Source organism: Oncorhynchus keta, chromosome 6, assembly GCF_023373465.1.
Source record: "Oncorhynchus keta strain PuntledgeMale-10-30-2019 chromosome 6, Oket_V2, whole genome shotgun sequence".
NCBI lineage: Eukaryota > Metazoa > Chordata > Actinopteri > Salmoniformes > Salmonidae > Oncorhynchus > Oncorhynchus keta.
In genome coordinates, this window is record NC_068426.1 from 32,365,053 (window position 1) to 32,388,342 (window position 23,290).

At 43.3% G+C, this 23,290-nt stretch overlaps 1 protein-coding gene across 1 annotated transcript in view; it reads right to left on the reverse strand.

The window, feature by feature from the left end:
- The window catches only part of LOC118385566 (laminin subunit gamma-3), a 244,519-nt gene that overhangs the window by 17,706 nt on the left and 203,523 nt on the right, over positions 1-23,290 (reverse strand). The window contains exons 13-17 of the mRNA XM_052521317.1: positions 6,270-6,458; positions 5,047-5,292; positions 2,017-2,170; positions 1,714-1,856; positions 1,298-1,476 (exon numbers count right to left, since the gene is read on the reverse strand). Coding sequence (XP_052377277.1) covers positions 1,298-1,476; positions 1,714-1,856; positions 2,017-2,170; positions 5,047-5,292; positions 6,270-6,458 — 911 coding nt within the window. The remainder of the gene's footprint in view (positions 1-1,297; positions 1,477-1,713; positions 1,857-2,016; positions 2,171-5,046; positions 5,293-6,269; positions 6,459-23,290) is intronic.

Genomic DNA, 23,290 nt, shown 5'->3' on the forward strand with positions numbered 1-23,290 from the left:
CCCAAAAATGCATCAATCCCTATAAACATGTACTTTTATAATTATAATCCACATAATAATTCACATGTCCTGTTGCTGCAGGATTATTTGTCTGCTGTGAGAAATTGGTCAAATGAAGATAGTACATCTGTAGGTGGAGAGGGCATTTATAATACCACTTCTCTTTCACTCTCCTTGGTGGACACTCACCCACATTCACTTTAAAAACGTGTAATTTGGACACTTCAGCCCACCCAGAGGTCAAATCTGTTATTATATTACGGTAAGAGCAACAATAACTCCACACACAACACAATATGGTATCTTGCAGTTGTTGTTTTTGAAACGTACGTGAACAAAAGGAACATACTGTAACAAAAGGATTTCTCCCCCTTTTTCTATACTGTAGTGCTCCCTCTATGGTTACATTCTATCCACCCCCCCTCCTTTTTTTCTCTCCTGTCTTTAGAAGGGAGGAAGGTGTGTAGTAAAGAGCCAGAGGTGAGATACGAGAGGGAGAGATGAAGAGATGTGAGAAAAAGAGACTGCATGGTAGAGAGAAAGAGATGAGAGAAAGAGACTGGTATAGGTAGAGCAAAGTAATTTTATGGGCTCTGAGCAGACCGGACCCCGGTTTCCTCTGAATTGCTAACGCTGTGGAAATCACAGCAGTCTTTCCCAGGTACACAAATTGTTTGCTAGAGAAAAAAAAACACAAACCACTTCAGCAAGAAAAAGCATATGTACGGAAAGTACACATGACTGTAAGTCGCTTTGGATAAAAGCGTCTGCTAAATGGCATATATTATTATTATTATTAAGTACCAAACTCTGCTATTGGCTTTGCCTGCAGAGAAAAGCCACTGTGTAGCGTTTAGAACATAAGGTTCCCTATATAGTGCAGTTCACTACTTTTCTGGCCAAATGTAGTGCACTATATAGGGATTAGGGTTCAATTTGGGACGCACATGGTCTATTTCTGTAGCTGTTTCTGTATCTTCACATTGACTTCAGTCTGACTGTTAACTTACCTTAGTTGTTTAAATAAGGAGGCCAGATGGCCACGATTGTTAGACTACAAAGACATTATTGGGTAGGACTTTGAATTAGCTGACTTTTGTTTTGGAGCAAATGGCATTATGCAGTGGTGATGGGTTAATAACAGCACCGATTACCTATGGAGATTTACCCCACAGACAGGCTGAGAAGCAGACTGGGAAACAGACGTATAGGGATTCTGGCAAAAAAGGAGGCAAACTGACACAGAGAAGAAGATGGAGAGACTGACAGCCTTACGAAGGCACGCGCACACTCTTACCTCCTCCTTGACTAGCCCGTAGCAGACGGGGCACTCTTCACACTGGTGCGTGGCTCTGTTGTGGAAGTAGTTGAGCTCACACTGGTCACACTTGTACCCTACAAAGCCCTGGCGGCAGGGACAGGTGCCGTTGGTGTGGCACTGCATGGAGCGGGAACCCATAGGGTCGCAGTTACAGGCTGAGAGGGACAGAGGGAGGCAGGGGTGGACAGGGGGCAGGGGACATGAATGTCAGAGAGGGGTGAAACAATGGAAGTATTTGAAATTACATGCTAGCGTTTTGCTTTTTTTTTATTTTTATTTTTTTTAACTTATTGTTATCAGAATGACTTGATTTAGCATATATTTTGGCCTGTCTTAGTATTTGACACACAGGGACTTCTAGACCCAATCACAGTATAGGCTACTGTAGCTACCTCTGCAGCCTCGTGAGGAGAAACCAAAGAAGCCCATACGACAGGTGCTGCACAGCCGCCCCTCCAGTCCCGGCTGACACACACACTGCCCTGTGATTGGGTGGCACCCCGCGGAAGACGAGCCAATGGGGTTACAGTTGCACCTTAGAAACAGTCGATGTAAAAAGTGATTCACGTACAGTAATAATTATTAACGAGACAAAACAGAACTACAGTATAAAGTATAGAGTCAGAAACATGTAAATGAAAGGACTATTCTAATCCATACAGATTAGTGTGGAATCCCTGGAGAAATCCCTGTACCTCTCACAGCCTACTCCAGGCTGCAGGTTGAAGAAGCCGACTGAGCACTGGCCACAGTCTCCCCCGGTCACATGACTAAGGCACTGACAACTTCCGGTCTGGGGGTCACAGTCCTCCAACAACCCAGAAGTCCCTGCAGGACTGCAGTCGCAGGCTGGGTGAAGACACAACCACATGTCAACATCAAATACAGTATCAAAAAGTACGGTGGCCTAAACACACACACATACAGTACATGATCAAAACAGAACACAATTCAAACACAGTCTCGAAAAAGTGACATGAATCATATCCATCACAGAATAATTACACTAATTAAACACAGTATAAAAAATGTCTGTGACAAGCCTGACAAAACACTGAAGCTTATCCCTATATCAATGTTGCAGACACTGCTGTGATCAATTATTTCCCACCCTCTATCCATTCACTCGATCTTCAATCCATTCACTTTATCTTCTAATCTATCCCGTCACTCTATTCTACATTTACATTTTTCATTTTTGTCAGAGGTGGCAGAACTGAGTTCTCGGGTTGGGGTGTAAGGTTTAAGCATAGCTTGAAGGTATGGAGGGGCAGTTCAACTTGCTGCTCCGTACGCAAGTACCATGGTCTTTTAGTGGTTAGGAGCTTCGACTGGAAGCCAGTGGAGTGTGCAGAGGAGCGGGGTGACATGGGAGAACTTGGGAAGGTTTAACACAAGGCGGGCTGCAACGTTCTGGATAAGTTGCAGGGGAGCCCAGCCAACAACGAGTGACAGTGACTGGATAAGGACCTGAGCCACTCCTTGTGTAAGTTAGGGTTGTACTCTACAAATGTTTATAGAGCATGAACCTGCAGAAGCGAGTCACTGCTTTTATGTTTGCAGAGAACGACAGGGTTTTGTCCAGGGTCATGCCAAGTTTCTTTGTACACTGGGAAGGGGACACCGTTGAGTTGTCAACAGTGATGGAGAGGTCTTGAACGGTCAGGCCTTCCCCGGAAGGAAGAGCAGCTCCGTCTTGTCGAGGTTGAGCTTGAGGTGGTGGGCCGACATACAAGCTAAGATATCTGCCAGGAACGCAGAGATGCGTGTCGCCACCTGGGCGTCAGAAGGGGGAAGGATAAAAGTAGTTGAGTGTCATGTGCATAGCAATGATAAGAGAGAACATATGACGGAGCCGAGTGACTTGGTATATAGATAGAAGAGGAGAGGGACTAGAACCAAGCCCTGGGGGACACCAGTAGTGAGAGTATGTGATGTAGAGACAAATCCTCTCCACGTCACCTGGTAGGAGTGGCCTACCAGGTGACGGATGCAATCCAAAAGTGTGCAGAGCCTTAGACGCCCAGCCCTGAGAGGGTGGAGAGGAGGATCTGACAGTTCACAGTGTCAAAGGCAGCAGATAGATCTAGGATGAGAACAGAGGAGAGAATGTTAGCTTTGACAGTGGGGTGAGTCTCCGTGACACACAAAAGAGCAGTCTCGGTTGAGTGCCCTGTCTTGAAGCCTGATAGGTTAGGGTCAAGAAGGTCCTTCTGAGAGTGATAGCGAGAGAGTTGGTCAGAGACAGCACCCTCAAGTGTTTTGGAAAGAAAATAAGGGATACTGGTCTGTAGTTTTTGATGACAAAGGAGTCGAGGAGAGCGATTCAGCGATTCAGGGGAGCGATTCAGGCAGGGGATGCAGCCAGTGGTCAGGGATGAGTTGATGGAAGTGATGAATGGGAGACGGGAGGAGGGGATGGGGTTGAGCGCGCAGGGTTGTCGGGCGGCCAGACCTCACTAGTTGCAGGATTTCATCTGGAGAGAGAATCCTCTGAGGTTCATAGTCTAGACAGGAATAAAGTACAACAATCCTTCTCTTTGTAGGGTGTGTCTTGTCTGGCCTGTGTGCCTGGCTGTATGTGAGCTGGAACAATGCAGAGGCAGAGCAGGCCGTTTATCTGTGAGGTGTCTGTGGGGCAGCCATATTTCCCTGAGCCTGAGTGTGTGTGTGTGTGTGTGTGTGTGTGTGTGTGTGTGTGTGTGTGTGTGTGTGTGTGTGTGTGTGTGTGTGTGTGTGTGTGTGTGTGTAACTCAGTGTTTCCCTGTGTGTGTGTGTGTGTGTAACTCAGTGAGGGAGACAGCAGAGTGAGACTCAGGGGCCTCTCCCTCACCACTTTGTCATATTTGTGTGCATTCCAAATGGCACCTTATTCCCTCTATAGTGCACTACTTTTGTAGTGCACTATGTAGCAAATAGGGTGTCATTTATGAAGCAAACTCTGCTCAGCCCTGGGGTTATAGATGGAACAGCTCAGGTACTTCTGGGGGACAAAGACATTACGTACATCCCTCTCTCTCTCTCTCTCTCTCTCTCTCTCTCTCTCTCTCTCTCTTTCTCGCTCTTTGTGTCTCTATTCCTATCACTGCCTCTATCTCTCTCCATCTCTGTGGCTCTATTTTTCTCTGTCGTTTCTTGCACTCTTTAGCTTTCTCTTTATATCGTTTTCGCTCTCATACATCTGCAGTATTCAAATCCTCCAAGGCCCTTCATGTATATCAGGAGAAAAAAAGTGTATTTAAAGTTGAAACTTTTCTCCTTCTATTCATACATTATAATGGAGACAAAGTACTGTAGTTGGAATGTCAGACTGCTCTCCGCTTCTTTCTCTGAGCTACGTTCAACTGACACTATTTCCTTGCAGGTCTATGACTTCTATTCACCCAAAGAGAGAGAGAGAGCCTGTAAAGAAAATGTTCTCTCACTTTACAACAACTGTGGAGTTCCTAATGGCACTTTTAACCACAACTCTCATGCTCTAACTTTTACGAAGAATTATTTTTACTGAGACTTGCTGAAGTCAAGTCAATAGTACAGTATGAGAAAAAACATATACACAGACACACAAACACACATTGATGCACACGAACAAATGATATAACACGTTGAAATACATTAATTGTCAATACATTTTACATTTTTAATTTTGTATTTCTCCTTAATTAAAAAACCTATGTCACAGTAACCCAAACCTATATACGCCCTTCCCAAGTTCACACACTCACGTTTGCACTTCCCGGCCATCGTCCGGTCCATGGCGTCTCCAAAGTAACCGCGTCGACAACGTTGACAGTGGTCTCCCTCGGTGTGTCCCAGACACTTGAAGCAGCGGCCCGTCATGTGATCACACACGCCCAGCGCGTTGGGATCCACGTTACCGTTACAGTCGCACCGCTCGCACTGCCGAACCAGCCCAGAAAGGCCCAGGGGGTCGCCGTGGAAACCGTCCTCACACAACTCACACCTGGTTCCTGAGCAGAGACGATGTTTGTGTTTGTGTGTGGGGTTTTGGTGGCCATTTTAATTTGAACCTTTAATTAATATATTTCAGACAAACTCCAAATTCAGTTCTATGAAATTCTTGTAATGAATAAACGATCCCAACCCGACAAGGGAATATGTTTTAATTCACACACTGTGCTCTACACATGCTCGGATCAAGTTCAATTTTATCAAGACAGCGAGGACAGTTAGCTATCACCAGCAAGGTTTTTATAAATCCAATTTGTGGAAATCCGCTCCACTTAGCAAACAATGAACTTCAAGGTTGTGTCCCAAATGGCACCCTATTCCCTACTATATAGGGAAGGGGTGGGCAAACATTTATGCTCGAGGGTTTTGAAATACAACGGAGGGGCGCATTTTTTGGTCGGACCAATTATTTGTTAATAAAATCAATTTGCGGGGGTGTGATGCAGAGTGTGATGCAGTGCCTTAGACCGCTGCGTCAGTGCTTGAGGCGTCACTATAGACCTGGGTTTGATCCTGGCTGTGTCACAGCTGGCCCGTGACTGGGAGAACCCATGACAAGGTGCACAATTGGCCCAGCGTCGTTTGGCAAGCCGAGATTTCCTTGTCCCATCGTGCTCTAGCGACTCCTGTGGTGGCTTCCGGGTTAAGCGGGCATTGTGTCAAGAAGCAGTGTTGCTTGGCTGAGTCGTCTTTCGGAGGACGCATGGCTATCGACCATCTCCTGTCCCGAGTCCGTATGGGAGTTGCAGCGATGGGACAGGACTGTAACTACCAATTGGATACCATAAATTATTATTATTATTTTAAAAAATTAAGTCTCGCGGGCCAGATTGGTCAGGTCGGGTCGGATACGATGCCCCCCCCCGCCCTTGATAAGGTGACATTTGGGATCCAACCCAGGTTGGGGGAATGGCATGGTTTGTTTCCATTACCAGACATCTAACAGTAATCTAACAGTAACAGTAATTCATCTCACCCCTCTGTCCTGAAGGGCAGTTGGTACAGACCACGTCCCCAATCTCCATAATTTGAGCACAGCTGGTGCGGTCCGGGCAGGGGCAAGTTTGACAGTCGTTGGTCGTGCCAATCAACGTGTTGCCATAGTAACCATCCAGGCAGCGCTCGCAGGTTGGTCCTGTGGTGAAATCTGCACACTCACACACACCTGCGTGGGGTAGAGAGAGAAGGAGAGACATAGAACGTTACAACTCACTGAAGAGCACACAGGACCATCATACTGAATTTTAGTAGCAGACACAGATGAATGACTCTGAGACATGTGACTGGTGGTACTTGTGAGTGGGAATGCAGCAACTATTCAATACACTTGAAGGTACCCAGCTACCCATCCACCTCCCTCTCTCACCTCACTCACTCATTCCACTTTCATTCTCTCTCTTTTTCACAGGCACAAGCTAGTGCAAACCTGAACGTGTGCACACACACACACACACACACACACACACACACACACACACACACACACACACACACACACACACACACACACACACACACACACACACACACACACACACACACACACACACACACACACACACACACACACACACACACACACACACACACACACAGAGAGGAGGATGGATGCTGTATTGATTTTCTCCTCTGACAGATCCAGGCCACAGTGAGTAGAGTTCCCCTTACCACCAGCAGAGTGCGCTGTGTCTCTGTCTCTAGCCAGCTGTCTGCACCATACACATTGCTCTCCACACAGGCACAGCAGAACGAGAGAACAATAAGAGGAAACAGCCAATACTGAAACCCAGTCCTCCACCGGAGAGAGAGAGAGTGCAGAAATAACTGGTCTAAATTCACTGTAATTGCTTTGGGAAAAATAAGAGCTGGATTCAGACAGAAAGACCTTCAAGAAGTTAACTAATTCACCCCAAGTGAGAGATTACCATATGTATTATGCCCTAAAAACAGACTGTTAAATCCATATGTCTTATAGAGCCTCAGGGAAAACAACTATGGGCTTTATGCATGCAGCTACAGCTCTTCACATATATAATACATCTGGTTTCCATAGAAATGGATTTTATGAACTTTTGACCACTCATCTAGTTTTTCTCTCTGTTTGCTGGGATAATTAGCCACGGAGTTGTAACTGTTAAATATGCTCGTTATGATGGAGAATCATAGTTTGAATAATAAACACTCTCCAAACCCAAACGTAAGTAAAAAATAACTAGTTCTACAATTCAATATAAACCTAATCAAACTTCACTTCACATATGTTGCAATTATGTGAATAGTTATGTTCACGATTCAAATCATTAAGAGTCTAAGCTGGGGATAACATATGGAATTGTTTTAAGATGGTCAAACCAAGTATGATTTAGCTACTTCATTTGGAATTTTAGGACCCCTTCAGGTATCAAACAAATATTTGGTCAAACATTGAATAACCCAGAAAACTGCTAAAAAATAGCCCATATTAACATGTAACAGGGACCATAAAGTCAATAACTTTCTTGTAACAGATGACATTCATATATCTCTGAAACTCACTTCGTATAAAAACTTTGATGATACAGTGGTAGCAATACATGGTTATAACATCTACGGAAAAGACGGAAGTGCCAACGGAGGCGGTGTTGCCGTCTATATTCAGAACCACATTCCTGCAAAGCTTAGAGACGATCTAATGTTAAATACTGTTGACGTAACATGGCTACAAGTTCATCTGCCTCACCTAAAGCCCATTCTGGTGGGAAGCTGCTTTAGACCACCGAGTGCTAACAGTCAGTATCTGGATAATATGTGTGAAATGCTTGATAATGTATGTGATATCACCACAGAAATATATTTTTATGAGTGACTTAAATATTGACTGGCTATCATCAAGCTGCCCACTCAGGAAAAAAACTTCAGACTGTAACCAGTGCCTGCACCCTGGATCAGGTTGTCAGTCAACCTACCAAGGTAGTTGCAAACAGCACAGGAATTAAATCATCAACATGTATTGATCACATCTTTACTCAAGCTGCAGATATTTGCTTTAAAGCAGTATCCAAATCCATAGGATGTAGTGATCACAATACAATAGCCATATCTAGGAGAACCAAAGTTCCAAAGGCTGGGCCTAATAATGTGTATAAGAGGTCAATCAATCAATCAAATGTGCTTATAAAGCCCCTCTTACATCAGCTGTACAGAAACCCAGCCTAGAAACCCCAAACAGCAAGCAATGCAGGTGTAGAAGCAAGGTGGCTAAAGGTCATACAAGAAGTTTTGTAGTGATTCATATGTTGATGATGTAAAGAATATTTGCTGGTCTGTGGTGTGTAATGAGGAGCAACCAGACGATGCACTTGATGCATTTATGGAACTACTTATGCCAGTTATAATAAGCACGCACCCATAAAAAATGACTCTAAAAACGGTTAAATCCCCTTGGATTGATGAGTAATTTTAAAATGGTGTGGTTGGAGGTATGGCAATTAAGTCTGGCAGGGCAACTGATTGGCAAACATATTGCAAATTAAGAAATCATGTGACTAAACTAAATAAAAATAAACTACACTATGAAACAAAGATAAACTCTATATAAATAATGATAGTAAAAAAGCTTTGGGACACCTTAAATAAAACATTTTGGGAAAAAAGCCAACTCGGCTCCTTCATTCATTGAATCAGATGGCTCGTTCATCACAAAGCCCCCTGATATTGCAAACTACTTTAATGACTTTTTCATTGTCAAGATAAGCAAACTTAAGGATGACATGCCAGCAACAAACACTGACACTACACATCCAAGTATATCGGACCAAATTATGAAAGACAAGAATAGCACTTTTGAATTCCGTAAAGTCAGTGTGGAAGAGGTGAAAAAAAGTATTGTTGTCTCTCAACAATGACAAACCACTTGCGGTCTGACAATCTGGATGGAAAATTACTACGGAAAATAGCAGACGATATGTGCCACATCTTCAATTTAAGCCTACTAGAGAGCGTGTGCCCTCAGGCCTGGAGGGAAGCTAAAGTCATTCCGCTACCCAAGAATAGTAAAGCCCGCTGTACTGGCTCAAATAGCCGACCAATCAGCCTATTACCAACCCTTAGTAAACTTCTGGAAAAACAAAAACTAGTGTTTGACCAGATACAATGCTATTTCACAAAAAACAAATTGACAACAGAATTTCAGCATCCTTAAATAGAAGGACACTCAACAAGCACAGCACTTATACAAATGACTGATGATTGGCTGAGACAAATTGATCATAAAATGATTGTCGGGGCTGTCTTGTTAGACTTCAGTGTAGCTTTTGACATTATCGATCATAGTCTGCTGCTGGAAAAACACATGTGTTATGGCTTCACACCCCCTGCTATAATGTGGATAAAGAGTTAATTGTCTAACAGAACACAGAGGGTGTTCTTTAATGGAAGCCTCTCAAATATAATCTAGATAGAATCAGGAATCACCCAAGGGGAGCTGTTAAGGCTCAGTTTTTACTAACGACATGTCACTTACTTTGAGTAAAGCCAGAGTGTCTATGGATGCGGATGACTCAACACGACAAACGTCAGCAACTACAGCGACTGAAATGACTGCAACGCTCAACAAAGAGCTGCAGTTAGTTTCAGAGCGGTTGGCAAAGAATACGTTAGCCCTAAATATTTCTAAAACTAAAAGCATTGTATTTAGAACGAAACACTCACTAAACCCTAAACCTCAACTAAATCTCGGTGTGTCGTTCCCATAGCAACGATTAAAAACATTCCCTAACCAGAAACCGTGGATTGATGGCAGCATTCGCGTGAAACTGAAAGCGCGGACCCCTGTTTTTAATCAGGGCAAGGTGACTGGTAACATGACCGAATACAAACAGTGCAGCTATTCCCTCCGCAAGGCTATCAAACAAGCTAAGCGTCAGTACAGAGACAAAGTAGAATCTCAATTCAACGGCTCAGACACAAGAGGCATGTGGCAGGGTCTACAGTCAATCACGGACTACAAGAAGAAATCCAGCCCAGACACGGACCAGGATGTCTTACTCCCAGCCAGACTAAATAACTTTTTTGCCCGCTTTGAGGACAATACAGTGCCACTGACACGGCCTGCAACGAAAACATGCGGACTCTCCTTCACTGCAGCCGAGGTGAGTAAGACATTTAAACGTGTTAACCCTCGCAAGGCTCCAGGCCCAGACGGCATCTCCAGCCGCGCCCTCAGAGCATGCGCAGACCAGCTGGCCGGTGTGTTTACGGACATATTCAATCAATCCCTATATCAGTCTGCTGTTCCCACATGCTTCAAGAGGGCCACCATTGTTCCTGTTCCCAAGAAAGCTAAGGTAACTGAGCTAAACGACTACCGCCCCGTAGCACTCACTTCCGTCATCATGAAGTGCTTTGAGAGACTAGTCAAGGACCATATCACCTCCACCCTACCTGACACCCTAGACAAACTCCAATTTGCTTACCGCCCAAATAGGTCCACAGACGATGCAATCTCAACCACACTGCACACTGCCCTAACCCATCTGGACAAGAGGAATACCTATATGAGAATGCTGTTCATCGACTACAGCTCGGCATTCAACACCATAGTACCCTCCAAGCTCGTCATCAAGCTCGAGACCCTGGGTCTCGACCCTGCCCTGTGCAACTGGGTACTGGACTTCCTGACGGGCCGCCCCCAGGTGGTGAGGGTAGGCAACAACATCTCCACACCGCTGATTCTCAACACTGGGGCCCCACAAGGGTGCGTTCTGAGCCCTCTCCTGTATTCCCTGTTCACCCACGACTGCGTGGCCACGCACGCCTCCAACTCAATCATCAAGATTGCGGACGACACAACAGTGTTAGGCTTGATTACCAACAACGACGAGACGGCCTACAGGGAGGAGGTGAGGGCCCTCGGAGTGTGGTGTCAGGAAAATAACCTCACACTCAACGTCAACAAAACTAAGGAGATGATTGTGGACTTCAGGAAACAGCAGAGGGAACACCCCCTATCCACATCGATGGAACAGTAGTGGAGAGGGTAGCAAGTTTTAAGTTCCTCGGCATACACATCACAGACAAACTGAATTGGTCCACTCACACAGACAGCATCGTGAAGAAGGCGCAGCAGCGCCTCTTCAACCTCAGCAGGCTGAAGAAATTTCGCTTGTCACCAAAAGCACTCACAAACTTCTACAGAGGCACAATCGAGAGTATCCTGGCGGGCTGTATCACTGCCTGGTACGGCAACTGCTCCGCCCACAAGCGTAAGGCTCTCCAGAGGGTAGTGAGGTCTGCACAACGCATCACCGGGGGCAAACTACCTGCCCTCCAGGACACCTACACCACCCGATGTTACAGGAAGGCCATAAAGATCATCAAGGACATCTACCACCCGAGCCACTGCCTGTTCACCCCGCTATCATCCAGAAGGCGAGGTTAGTACAGGTGCATCAAAGCTGGGACAAAGAGACTGAAAAACAGCTTCTATCTCAAGGCCATCAGACTGTTAAACAGCCACCACTAACATTGAGTGGCTGCTGCCAACACACTGACACTGACACTGACACTGACTCAACTCCAGCTACTTTAATAATGGGAATTGATGGGAAATGATGTAAATATATCACTAGCCACTTTAAACAATGCTACCTTATATAATGTTACATACCCTACATTATTAATCTCATATGCATACGTATATACTGTACTCTATATCATCGACTGCATCCTTATGTAATACATGTATCACTAGCCACTTTAACTATGCCACTTTGTTTACATACTCATCTCATATGTATATACTGTACTCGATACCATCTACTGTATCTTGCCTATGCTGCTCTGTACCATCACTCATTCATATATCTTTATGTACATATTCTTTATCCCCTTACACTGTGTATAAGACAGTAGTTTTGAAATTGTTAGTTAGATTACTTGTTGGTTATTACTGCATTGTCGGAACTAGAAGCACAAGCATTTCGCTACACTCGCATTAACATCTGCTAACCATGTGTATGTGACAAATACAATTTGATTTGATTAATAAATCATGTGGAAATTGAGCAAATTGAGATGACTAAACTGCTCGGAGTAACCCTAGATTGTAAATTGTCATGGTCAAAACATATTGATGCAGTAGCAGCTAAGATGGGGAGTAGTGAAGTCTGTCTATAATAAAGAGATGCACTGCCTTCTTCATAAAATATTTAAATATTTTGAAGGTCCAAAAATCAAAGGCCATCTAATACTGTAGTGATAGGAAGCTTCCTTCCTGGTTCAATGAATGGCCAACATGCCTGTACGTCAGTATGATTGAATAGGACTTTTTAAAGCTATTAACTATGGAGACGATTTTAGTTCAAATGATCAAGTCTATCTTGAGCGAGCAAAGATTATTGCTATTGGGTCAGTGAAGCCGCTTCCTGTCTTCCTTTGTTGCTCAGACAAAGTTCTACGTCCCAAATGGGACCCTATTCCCTATATAGTGCACGCCATTTGACCAGGGCCCATAGGGCCATTTTGGACCCAGACATTAAGACAAAGTGCTGCCAACTAACTTCCCAGATATGTACCGTATGCAAGAAGCTACATTGATCACACAGCCTTTAAGGAAACCCTAATTAGCCTGTAGTTTAATGAAGTGCGGAGCGCTACGCTAGCTACAGCATGGTAAAAATAATGATGGGTGTGTCCCAAATGGCACCCTGTTCCCTATGTAGTGCACTATTTCTGACCAGGGCCAAAAGGTAATGCACTGCATTGGGAATAGGGTGCCGTTTGGGACGTAGCCTATTAGTTCTTCACTGAGGTGCCTAATACTAATTCTTGATATTCAAGCATGTAATACCAGTCATTCATAATTGTTCTCCATAAGACAAAGAGTTGGGGGTTATTGCAACGCACTAAGGACTTAGTGTAGTCATACCGATTGTGGGTCCGTGTCTCTGCCAAATGAGCCATGCTAGACTTAATGTTCAGAATGTGCTGACAGACAGTACAACTTGTGAAGATGAACGAGCACAGTTCAGAGTTACTGAGGCTCATCCTGCATGGGACTGGAGAAGTATGACTATTGCTTTTAGTTCAGCGCTTCTTCTGTAAAGATAACAGTTCTGCTTGGTTACCAACAAACCGCCTCAATCTTCAACATCACCATCATCATCATCATCATCTAGCCAATCATCATTGCTTCATTACATTAATGTAAAAATCAAGGTTAAATTTGTACTGCAGCTGTTTTAAAATCAATTTCACCTCCACTAATTGAATTGAAAATAGGAATCTGTATAAATAGAGACTAGTTCCCCCATTCATCAGTCATTGTTGACGTTTATAGCTAGTCTGTAAGATGGCCCTACAGTGGATAGCAGCCATCTTACTGGCTCCTGACAATTTTGCTATTATGTGTGCTTTTTTTTACACTGATCATAACTTTTTTTGTACAGAATGATTGCACCATCATTTCCCATGAGTGAAAACAGCTTCAGGACATCAGAACAGCGATCACTAACCTCGATTAGGACGAACATATCTACTTCAACAAGGCAGCTCTGGACCTTCTATTTACTCCAGACCAGCCCCGAATCCCCGGGACTCGAAAGATGAAGCGGCTGTGAAATAGAGGCCGGCGAGCCGGCATCCCGACGAGACTACGTCGGCGAGCAAATAGACCATCATTGCCCTCTGTTCTATTGATGAACGTGCAGTCACTGGAGAACAAACGGGATGAATAGAACTCCATTCGAGACTATAGTATCAACGGGTCCTGAAACTGTAATATCCTATTTTTCTCAGTCGTGGCTGAAAAAGTACATGGCTAGGAATTTGTATAAATAGAGGCTAGTTCCCCCATTCATCAGTCATGGTTGAACACCAAGGGAACCTGCCTAAATGACTATCGCCCCATAGCACTCACATCTACAGCCATGAAATGTTTTGAAAGGCTGGTCATGGCTCACATCAACACCATCATTCCAGACAACCTGGACCCACTCCAATTTGCATACTGTCCCAACAGATCCACAGATGATGCAATCTCTACTGCACTCCACACTGCCCTCACCAATCTGGACAAAATGAATATCTAAGTAAGAATGCTGTTCATTGACAACAGCTTAACATTCAACACCACAGTCCCCTCCAAGCTCCTCACCAAGCTCGGGGACCCTGGGACTGAAGACCTCACTCTGCAATTGGAATGGGATCCTGGACTTCCTGAAAGGCTGCCACCAGGTGGTGAGGGTAGGCAACAACACATCCGCCACACAAAAAAAACGTGTTGCGTTATCATTGATTCACTTGATATGAAATAGTGGGGTTGCTGCTGCTGTGTTTTTGGAGTTTTTTAAAAAATTGGGTGGGCCTTTATTAGTTCATTTATATATATTTTTATTCATATCCAGGTTGATGACAGGGCCAGTCCAGTTTCAGTGGAAGAGACGATCATTGGGGTTGATGACAGGGCCAGTCCAGTTTCAGTGGAATTGAGAATTGATGTTGATGACATGCCCAGTCCAGTTTCAGTGAAAGAGACAATCATTGATGTTGATGACAGGCCCAGTCCAGTTTCAGTGAAAGAGACAATCATTGATGTTGATGACAGGCCCAGTCCAGTTTCAGTGGAATTGAGCATTGATGTTGATGACAGGCCTAGTCCAGTTTCAGTGGAAGAGACTATCATTGGGGTTGATGACAGGATCAGTCCAGTTTCAGTGGAATTGAGCATTGATGTTGATGACAGACCAAGTCCAGTTTCAGTGGAATTGAGCATTGATGTTGATGACAGGCCCAGTCCAGTTTCAGTGAAAGAGAAAATCATTGATGTTGATGACAGGCCCAGTCCAGTTTCAGTGAAAGAGACAATCATTGATGTTGATGACAGGCCCAGTCCAGTTTCAGTGAAAGAGACAATCATTGATGTTGATGACAGGCCCAGTCCAGTTTGGAAGAGATGATCTTTGGGGTTGATGACAGGACCAGTCCAGTTTCAGTGAAAGAGACAATCATTGATGTTGATGACAGGCCCAGTCCAGTTTCAGTGAAAGAGACAATCATTGATGTTGATGACAGGCCCAGTCCAGTTTCAGTGAAAGAGACAATCATTGATGTTGATGACAGGACCAGTCCAGTTTCAGTGGAAGAGTGATCTTTGGGGTTGATGACAGGCCCAGTCCAGTTTCAGTGAAAGAGACAATCATTGATGTTGATGACAGGCCCAGTCCAGTTTCAGTGAAAGAGACAATCATTGATGTTGATGACAGGCCCAGTCCAGTTTCAGTGAAAGAGACAATCATTGATGTTGATGACAATCCAGTTTCAGTGATGTTGATGACAGGACCAGTCCAGTTTCAGTGGAAGAGACAGGAAGAGATGATCTTTGGGGGTTGATGACCCAGTCCAGTTTCAGTGAAAGAGACAATCATTGATGATGATCCAGTTTCAGTGAAAGAGACAATCATTGATGTTGATGACAGGACCAGTCCAGTTTCAGTGAAAGAGACAATCATGATGATGACAGGACCAGTCCAGTTTCAGTGGAAGAGATGATCTTTGGGGTTGATGGAAGAGATGATCAGGACCAGTCCAGTTTCAGTGGAAGAGATGATCTTTGGGGTTGATGACAGGACCAGTCCAGTTTCAGTGGAAGAGATGATCTTTGGGGTTGATGACAGGACCAGTCCAGTTTCAGTGGAAGAGATGATCTTTGGGGTTGATGACAGGACCAGTCCAGTTTCAGTGGAAGAGATGATCTTTGGGGTTGATGACAGGACCAGTCCAGTTTCAGTGGAAGAGATGATCTTTGGGGTTGATGACAGGACCAGTCCAGTTTCAGTGAAAGAGACAATCATTGATGTTGATGACAGGCCCGTCCAGTTTCAGTGAAAGAGACAATCATTGATGTTGATGACAGGCCCAGTCCAGTTTCAGTGGAAATTGAGCATTGATGTTGATGACAGGGCCAGTCCAGTTTCAGTGGAAGAGACGGTCAGGGGTTGATGACAGGGCCAGTCCAGTTTCAGTGGAATTGAGCATTGATGTTGATGACAGGCCTAGTCCAGTTTCAGTGGAAGAGACTATCATTGGGGTTGATGACAGGATCAGTCCAGTTTCAGTGGAATTGAGCATTGATGTTGATGACAGACCAAGTCCAGTTTCAGTGGAATTGAGCATTGATGTTGATGACAGGCCCAGTCCAGTTTCAGTGAAAGAGAAAATCATTGATGTTGATGACAGGCCCAGTCCAGTTTCAGTGAAAGAGACAATCATTGATGTTGATGACAGGCCCAGTCCAGTTTCAGTGAAAGAGACAATCATTGATGTTGATGACAGGCCCAGTCCAGTTTCAGTGAAAGAGACAATCATTGATGTTGATGACAGGCCCAGTCCAGTTTCAGTGGAAGAGATGATCTTTGGGGTTGATGACAGGACCAGTCCAGTTTCAGTGGAAGAGATGATCTTTGGGGTTGATGACAGGACCAGTCCAGTTTCAGTGGAAGAGATGATCTTTGGGGTTGATGACAGGACCAGTCCAGTTTCAGTGGAAGAGATGATCTTTGGGGTTGATGACAGGACCAGTCCAGTTTCAGTGGAAGAGATGATCTTTGGGGTTGATGACAGGACCAGTCCAGTTTCAGTGGAAGAGATGATCTTTGGGGTTGATGACAGGACCAGTCCAGTTTCAGTGGAAGAGATGATCTTTGGGGTTGATGACAGGACCAGTCCAGTTTCAGTGGAAGAGATGATCTTTGGGGTTGATGACAGGACCAGTCCAGTTTCAGTGGAAGAGATGATCTTTGGGGTTGATGACAGGACCAGTCCAGTTTCAGTGGAAGAGATGATCTTTGGGGTTGATGACAGGACCAGTCCAGTTTCAGTGGAAGAGAGAGTCAGGGAAGGCCAGGATGGCAGACCAACTTTTGATTATTTCATGAGACCCAAGTCAGATGACCTAAAAACATTTTTTGTTTGTTTCCACCCTATGCAGGAATCAAAACTCTGTGGTACAGAGGTTTTTCCTGTTTTAAAGACGGCACCAATCGGAAATGGCTGTCATACAATGAAGAAAGCCATGTGTTATACTGTTCAATTTGTATGGCATTTGAAAAGCCTACTGACAAGCAGTATTTTTTATGACTGGAATGACGGATTGAAAACATGTTCACCAAAAGGGTAGAAGAGCATGAGAAGAGCAACATGCACAGAAGTAGTGCTGAGGCAGACTTTTTAATGTCCTCCAGAGCAGACATTCAAAGTCTGCTCAGCGGCAGTCAGGTGTCTACCCACAGAGAGCAGGTAAGCAGGAGAAGGCAGGTGTCTGCCCACAGAGAGCAAGTAAGCAGGAGAAGGCAGGTGTCTGCCCACAGAGAGCAGGTAAGCAAGAGAAGGCAGGTGTCTGCCCACAGAGAGCAGGTAAGCAGGAGAAGGCAGGTGTCTGCCCACAGAGAGCAGGTAAGCAGGAGAAGGCAGGTGTCTGCCCACAGAGAGCAGGTAAGCAGGAGAAGGCAGGTGTCTGCCCACAGAGAGCAGGTAAGCAGGAGAAGGCAGGTGTCTGCCCACAGAGAGCAGGTAAGCAGGAGAAGGCAGGTGTCTGCCCACAGAGAGCAGGTAAGCAGGAGAAGGCAGGTGTCTGCCCACAGAGAGCAGGTAAGCAGGAGAAGGCAGGTGTCTGCCCACAGAGAGCAGGTAAGCAGGAGAAGGCAGGTGTCTGCCCACAGAGAGCAGGTAAGCAGGAGAAGGCAGGTGTCTGCCCACAGAGAGCAGGTAAGCAGGAGAAGGCAGGTGTCTGCCCACAGAGAGCAGGTAAGCAGGAGAAGGCAGGTGCTGGAATGTGTCGTAGACATAGTGAAAGTCATTGGCAAGAGGGGGCTCAGATACAGGGGGATGAAGTCTAAGGCTGCGTATACATTAGAGGACACCAGTATCTATCAAGGTAATTTCTTGGAGATGATAATACTGCCGGGAAAGTATGACGTCTGCTTGAAAGAACATCTCACGGAATGCATTGAGAAAAGCAAGAACCTACATCAGTCTGGGGCAAGAGGCAGAGGTTCTCTAATCACACTCCTCTCAAAAAAATACTGTAAACACTGTCACTCACACAATTCAGAGCATTGTCCAACAGACCATGTCAAGTGAAATTGAGCAAGCTGGAATGTTCTCTGTCCAGATCGACACAACTCAGGACATCACTTCTCAAGACCAGTGCTCTGTCCTTGTGAGATACAGTGCCTTGCGAAAGTATTCGGCCCCCTTGAACTTTGCGACCTTTTGCCACATTTCAGGCTTCAAACATAAAGATATAAAACTGTATTTTTTTGTGAAGAATCAACAACAAGTGGGACACAATCATGAAGTGGGATGACATTTATTGGATATTTCAAACTTTTTTAACAAATCAAAAACTGAAAGAAACCATGGCATTGTTGGCACTGTTCATTGTTGTTTAACTAGCTAACGTTAGCTGCCTGGCTCGTTAGCTAACGTTACGTGATGTGTGTACAACACCCGTTAAATATGGCCGGTGTCAGTAACGTTAAACGTCTGCAAAATAGCGTAAAGAAATTGTTTCCGGCTGAGATGGTTAGGCTGTTTCATGTTATCCATACTATAGGTAAACAAATCATCAGCCAGAGTGTCAAATGTGCACTCCATGAGCGAAACGAGATGGGTGGGGCTTAAGCTTAATTAAGAGAGTGAACGATGCTGAATGGGTGTAAACAAAGAGGAGCTCTTCACTAGATACCAAAACATTCAAAGGCCATTTTCTCGAATGTGAGTTTACACATTGATCAACACATTGATTACTTTCCCATTCTTCCTCAAATTCAGTGTATGATATACCATTTTGGAGCTCTCAGTCTACTTTTATCCAATATAAAACACACAATTTAAAATTTTGCTACATAAAGAGTGAATCCAGGCGATCACATTTGGTAAAAAACCAAGTCCATATTATGGCAAGAACAACTCAAATAAGCAAAGATAAATGACAGTCCATCATTACTTTAAGACATGCACACACTTGGCATTCTCTCAACCAGCTTCACCTGGAATCCTTTCCCAACAGTCATGAAAGAGTTCCCACATATGCTGAGCACTTGTTTCACTCTGCGGTCCAAATCATCCCAAACCATTTCAATTGAGTTGAGGTCAGGTGATTGTGGAGGCCAGGTCATCTGATGCAGCACTCCATCACTCTCTTTCTTGGTCAAATAGCCCTTTCACAGCCTGGAGGTTTGTTGGGTCATTGTCCTGTTAAAAAAACAAATGATAGTCCCACTAAGCTCAAACCAGATGGGATAGTGTATCACTGCAGAATGCTGTGGTAGCCATGCTGGTTAAGTGTGCTTTAAATTCTAAATAAATCACAGACAGTGTCACCAGCAAAGCATCCCCACACCATCACACCTCCTCCTCCATGCTTCACAGTAGGAACTTAGTGGGAACCCGAGTTGCGCAGCGGTCTAATGCACTGCATCTCAGTGCAAGAGGCGTCACTGCGTTCCTGGTTTGAATCCAGACTGCATCACATCCTGCCGTGATATGGGAGTCCCATAGGGCAGCGCACAATTGGCCCAGCATTGTCCGGGTTTAGCCGGGGTAGGCCGTCACTGTAAGTAAGAATTTGTTCTTAACTGACTTGCCTAGTTAATTAAAGGTTAAATAAATAAAGGTTAAATACACATGCGGAGATCATCCGTTCACCAACTCTGTGTCTCACAAAGACACGGTGGTTGGAACCAAAAATCTCAAATTTGGACTCATCAGACCAAAGGACAGATTTCCACCAGCTGTATACCACCCCTACCTTGTCACAACACAACTGATTGGCTAAAATGCATTAAGAAGGAAATACATTCCACAAATGAACTTTTAACAAGGCACACCTGCTGAAATGCATCCCAGGTGACTACCTCATGAAGCTGGTTGAGAGAATACCAAGAGTGTGTAAAGTTGTCATCAAGGAAAAGGGTGGCTACTTTGAAGAATCTCAAATATAAAACATATTTTGATTTGCTTACACGTTTTTGATTACTACATGATTCCATATGTGTTATTTCATAATTCTGATGTCTTCACTATTATTCTACAATGTACAAAATAAAGAAAAATTAAGAAAAAACTGCAATGAGTAGGTGTGTCCCAACTTTTGATTGGTACTGTACCTCTATGGACCGTAAAGGAAATCATGAATGTCATGGATATATTGGAACTAGTGGATATATGGAAGCTTAAATATCCTGACCTAGTGAGATACACATGGCGGAGGCTCAATCAAACTATTCATCTTGACTACTTTCTTCTGTCATTCTCCCTGGCTCCAAAAGTTTAAAAAGTGTCGATAGGGGACAGAATGCGGTCGGACCATCAAATAATTGGCATACATATTACTCTTACAAAATGTACATGTGGGCAAGGATTTTGGAAATTTAATCAAAGCCTATTGGATGATAACTTGTTTTTAACTAGGACAGAAGAATTTCTAACTGACTTTTTCCGACATACTGTAACATAGGTACAGCAGATCCCCTTATCGTATGGGCCACTTGTTAATGTGCCTTTAGAGGCCATGCAATTCACTTCTCATCTCAAAAAAAAATCAATTTAGGTAAAAAAAGAGTCCATATTAAACAAAGGAAATGGAAGGACTAAAAGTACAGATAGATATCAATAAAAACTGTTCCATAGCGGCTCAGAATAAGTTAGAGGAAAAACAAAAAGAAATAGAGGAACTTATCCAAGAAAGATTAAGTGTAATATATTATAGAAATAAAGCGAACTTGTTGGAGAAAAATGCACTAAATTCTTTTTTAATCTTCAACATAGAAATGCTACCATAAATAATTTATTGAAACTTGTCACGAATGAAAGAGTCCATGATTCACCAAACAATATTTAGAAAAAAGGAAGTAAAGTACTTTAAGTATAACTTTTGTATGACTGGCGCCTTTAGTGAAAGGTCTAATGCTTTAATATTTCATCATTTCTGCCCTCCAAATTCATATCAATTATATAAATAAGCTCTTTTAAATATTGTCTGGCTTGCCATTCCAAATAAGTTAGATTTTGTTTTTGCTCATATAATTTAAAAATCAGGTCGCTAGGCGTGGGCAAGACCATAAGCAAATAGGTAAACTGGGATATGACTAGTGATTTTTTTAAACAACTAGACCGGTATTTTCCTTTCTATGATAACAAGATCTTATATATTTTTGCTAACTTTCTATGAAAATTTATTTGAGTGAGATCGTTCATTCTTTTGGGATATGTATACCGAGTATGTCCACATCACCGTCAGACCATTTAATTGGTCAAGTTGAATTTTTTTATGATCCAATATGTAGTATATGTACACATCATATTTTGGTTGTAATCCAGAAAGGCTAGAAAAAGTATCTAGATCCTCTTTGAGGCTGTGGAGGGATCCAAATTGTGGATTTAAAAGAATGAATCATCAGAGTACAATTACACCTTTGTTTTTATGGCCTGGTTTTTGAACCCCTTGATATTACTGTTGGATCTGATTTTAACACCTAACATTTCAATGGAAATAATACAAATATATTTATGCTGAAGATAAAACAAGATAAGCCTTGTTTTACTCCTCAACAGTTTAAAACTTTCTGAGAAGTAGCCATTATGTACTATTTTACACCTAGGGTTAATTTACATAACTTAAAAACTATTTTATAAGAGATTCTCCAAAATGGAAATATTCCAGGCATTTACATATAAATTCCAATCGTACTTTATCAAATGCCTTTTCGAAGTCAGCTATGAATACCAGGCCTGGTTTCCCAGATTTTATCTCCAATGTATTTGAGTTCCCGATTGGCGCAGCGGTCTAAGGCACTGCATCTCAGTGCTAGAGGCGTTACTACAGACCCTGGCTTGATTCCAGGCTGTATCACACAATTGGCCCAGCATCTTCTGGGTTACGGTTGGCAGGGGTAGGCCATCATTGTAAATAAGAATTTGTTCTTAACTGACTTGTCTAGTTACATAATGGTAAAAAAAAAAAAAATGATCCTTGTAAAAAATCTGTCTGATAACGATGAATAATATCCAACAATACCTTTTAAAATCTATGCCCTATGCATTTTGCTAGAATTTTTGCATCACTTGTAAGAGGCCTAAAATTTTGTAAATGGACTGTATCTTTATATTCACCACTTGGATCCTGTTTCATTAATAATGAAATCAGACCTTCTTGTTGAGTGTCTGATAATCTACCATTGATATAGGGAGTGGTTAAAACATGCTAATAACGTTCCTCTGAGTATATAAAAAAAAGTTTAGTATATCTCCACTGGTATCCTATCCAGCCCTCAAGTTTTCCCAGACTAAAAGGCTTTAATTGCATTAAGAAGTTATTTTTTTACTTTTGCCTTCACGAGTCTTTCGGCATGGCTGTTAATTTGACATTATTAACAGAAAAAAAAATCATACATTAGCTTCGGTTAGGGGAGATGGAGGAGACTGAAACTAAAACATATGCTTAAAACCTCTTGCGACGAGCAATCCCGGATCCGGGATCGTAATCATAGCCTCAAACTAATTACCCCTAGAAACTTTTCCTATTCATAAAAATCGCAAATGAAATGAAATAAATATATTCAAAACACAAGCTTAGTCTTTTGTTAACAACACTGTCATCTCAGATTTTCAAAATATGAGTTACAGCCAACGCTAGACAAGCATTATGCCATTATCATGGCATAATGCTATGCTAGGCTCTGCTGGCAGCAGGCAACATTTTCACGAAAATAGGAAAAGCAACCAAATTAAATCATTTACCTTTGAAGAACTTCAGATGCTTTCACTCAGGAGACTCCCAGTTAGATAGCAAATGTTCCTTTTTTCCAAAAATATTATTTTTGTAGGCGAAATAGCTCCCGTTTGTTCATCATGCTTGGCTGAGAAATCGACCGGAAAATGCTACAACTATAACGCCAAACTTTTTTCAAAATTTGCTCCATGATATCGACAGAAACACGGCAAACGCTGTTTAGGATC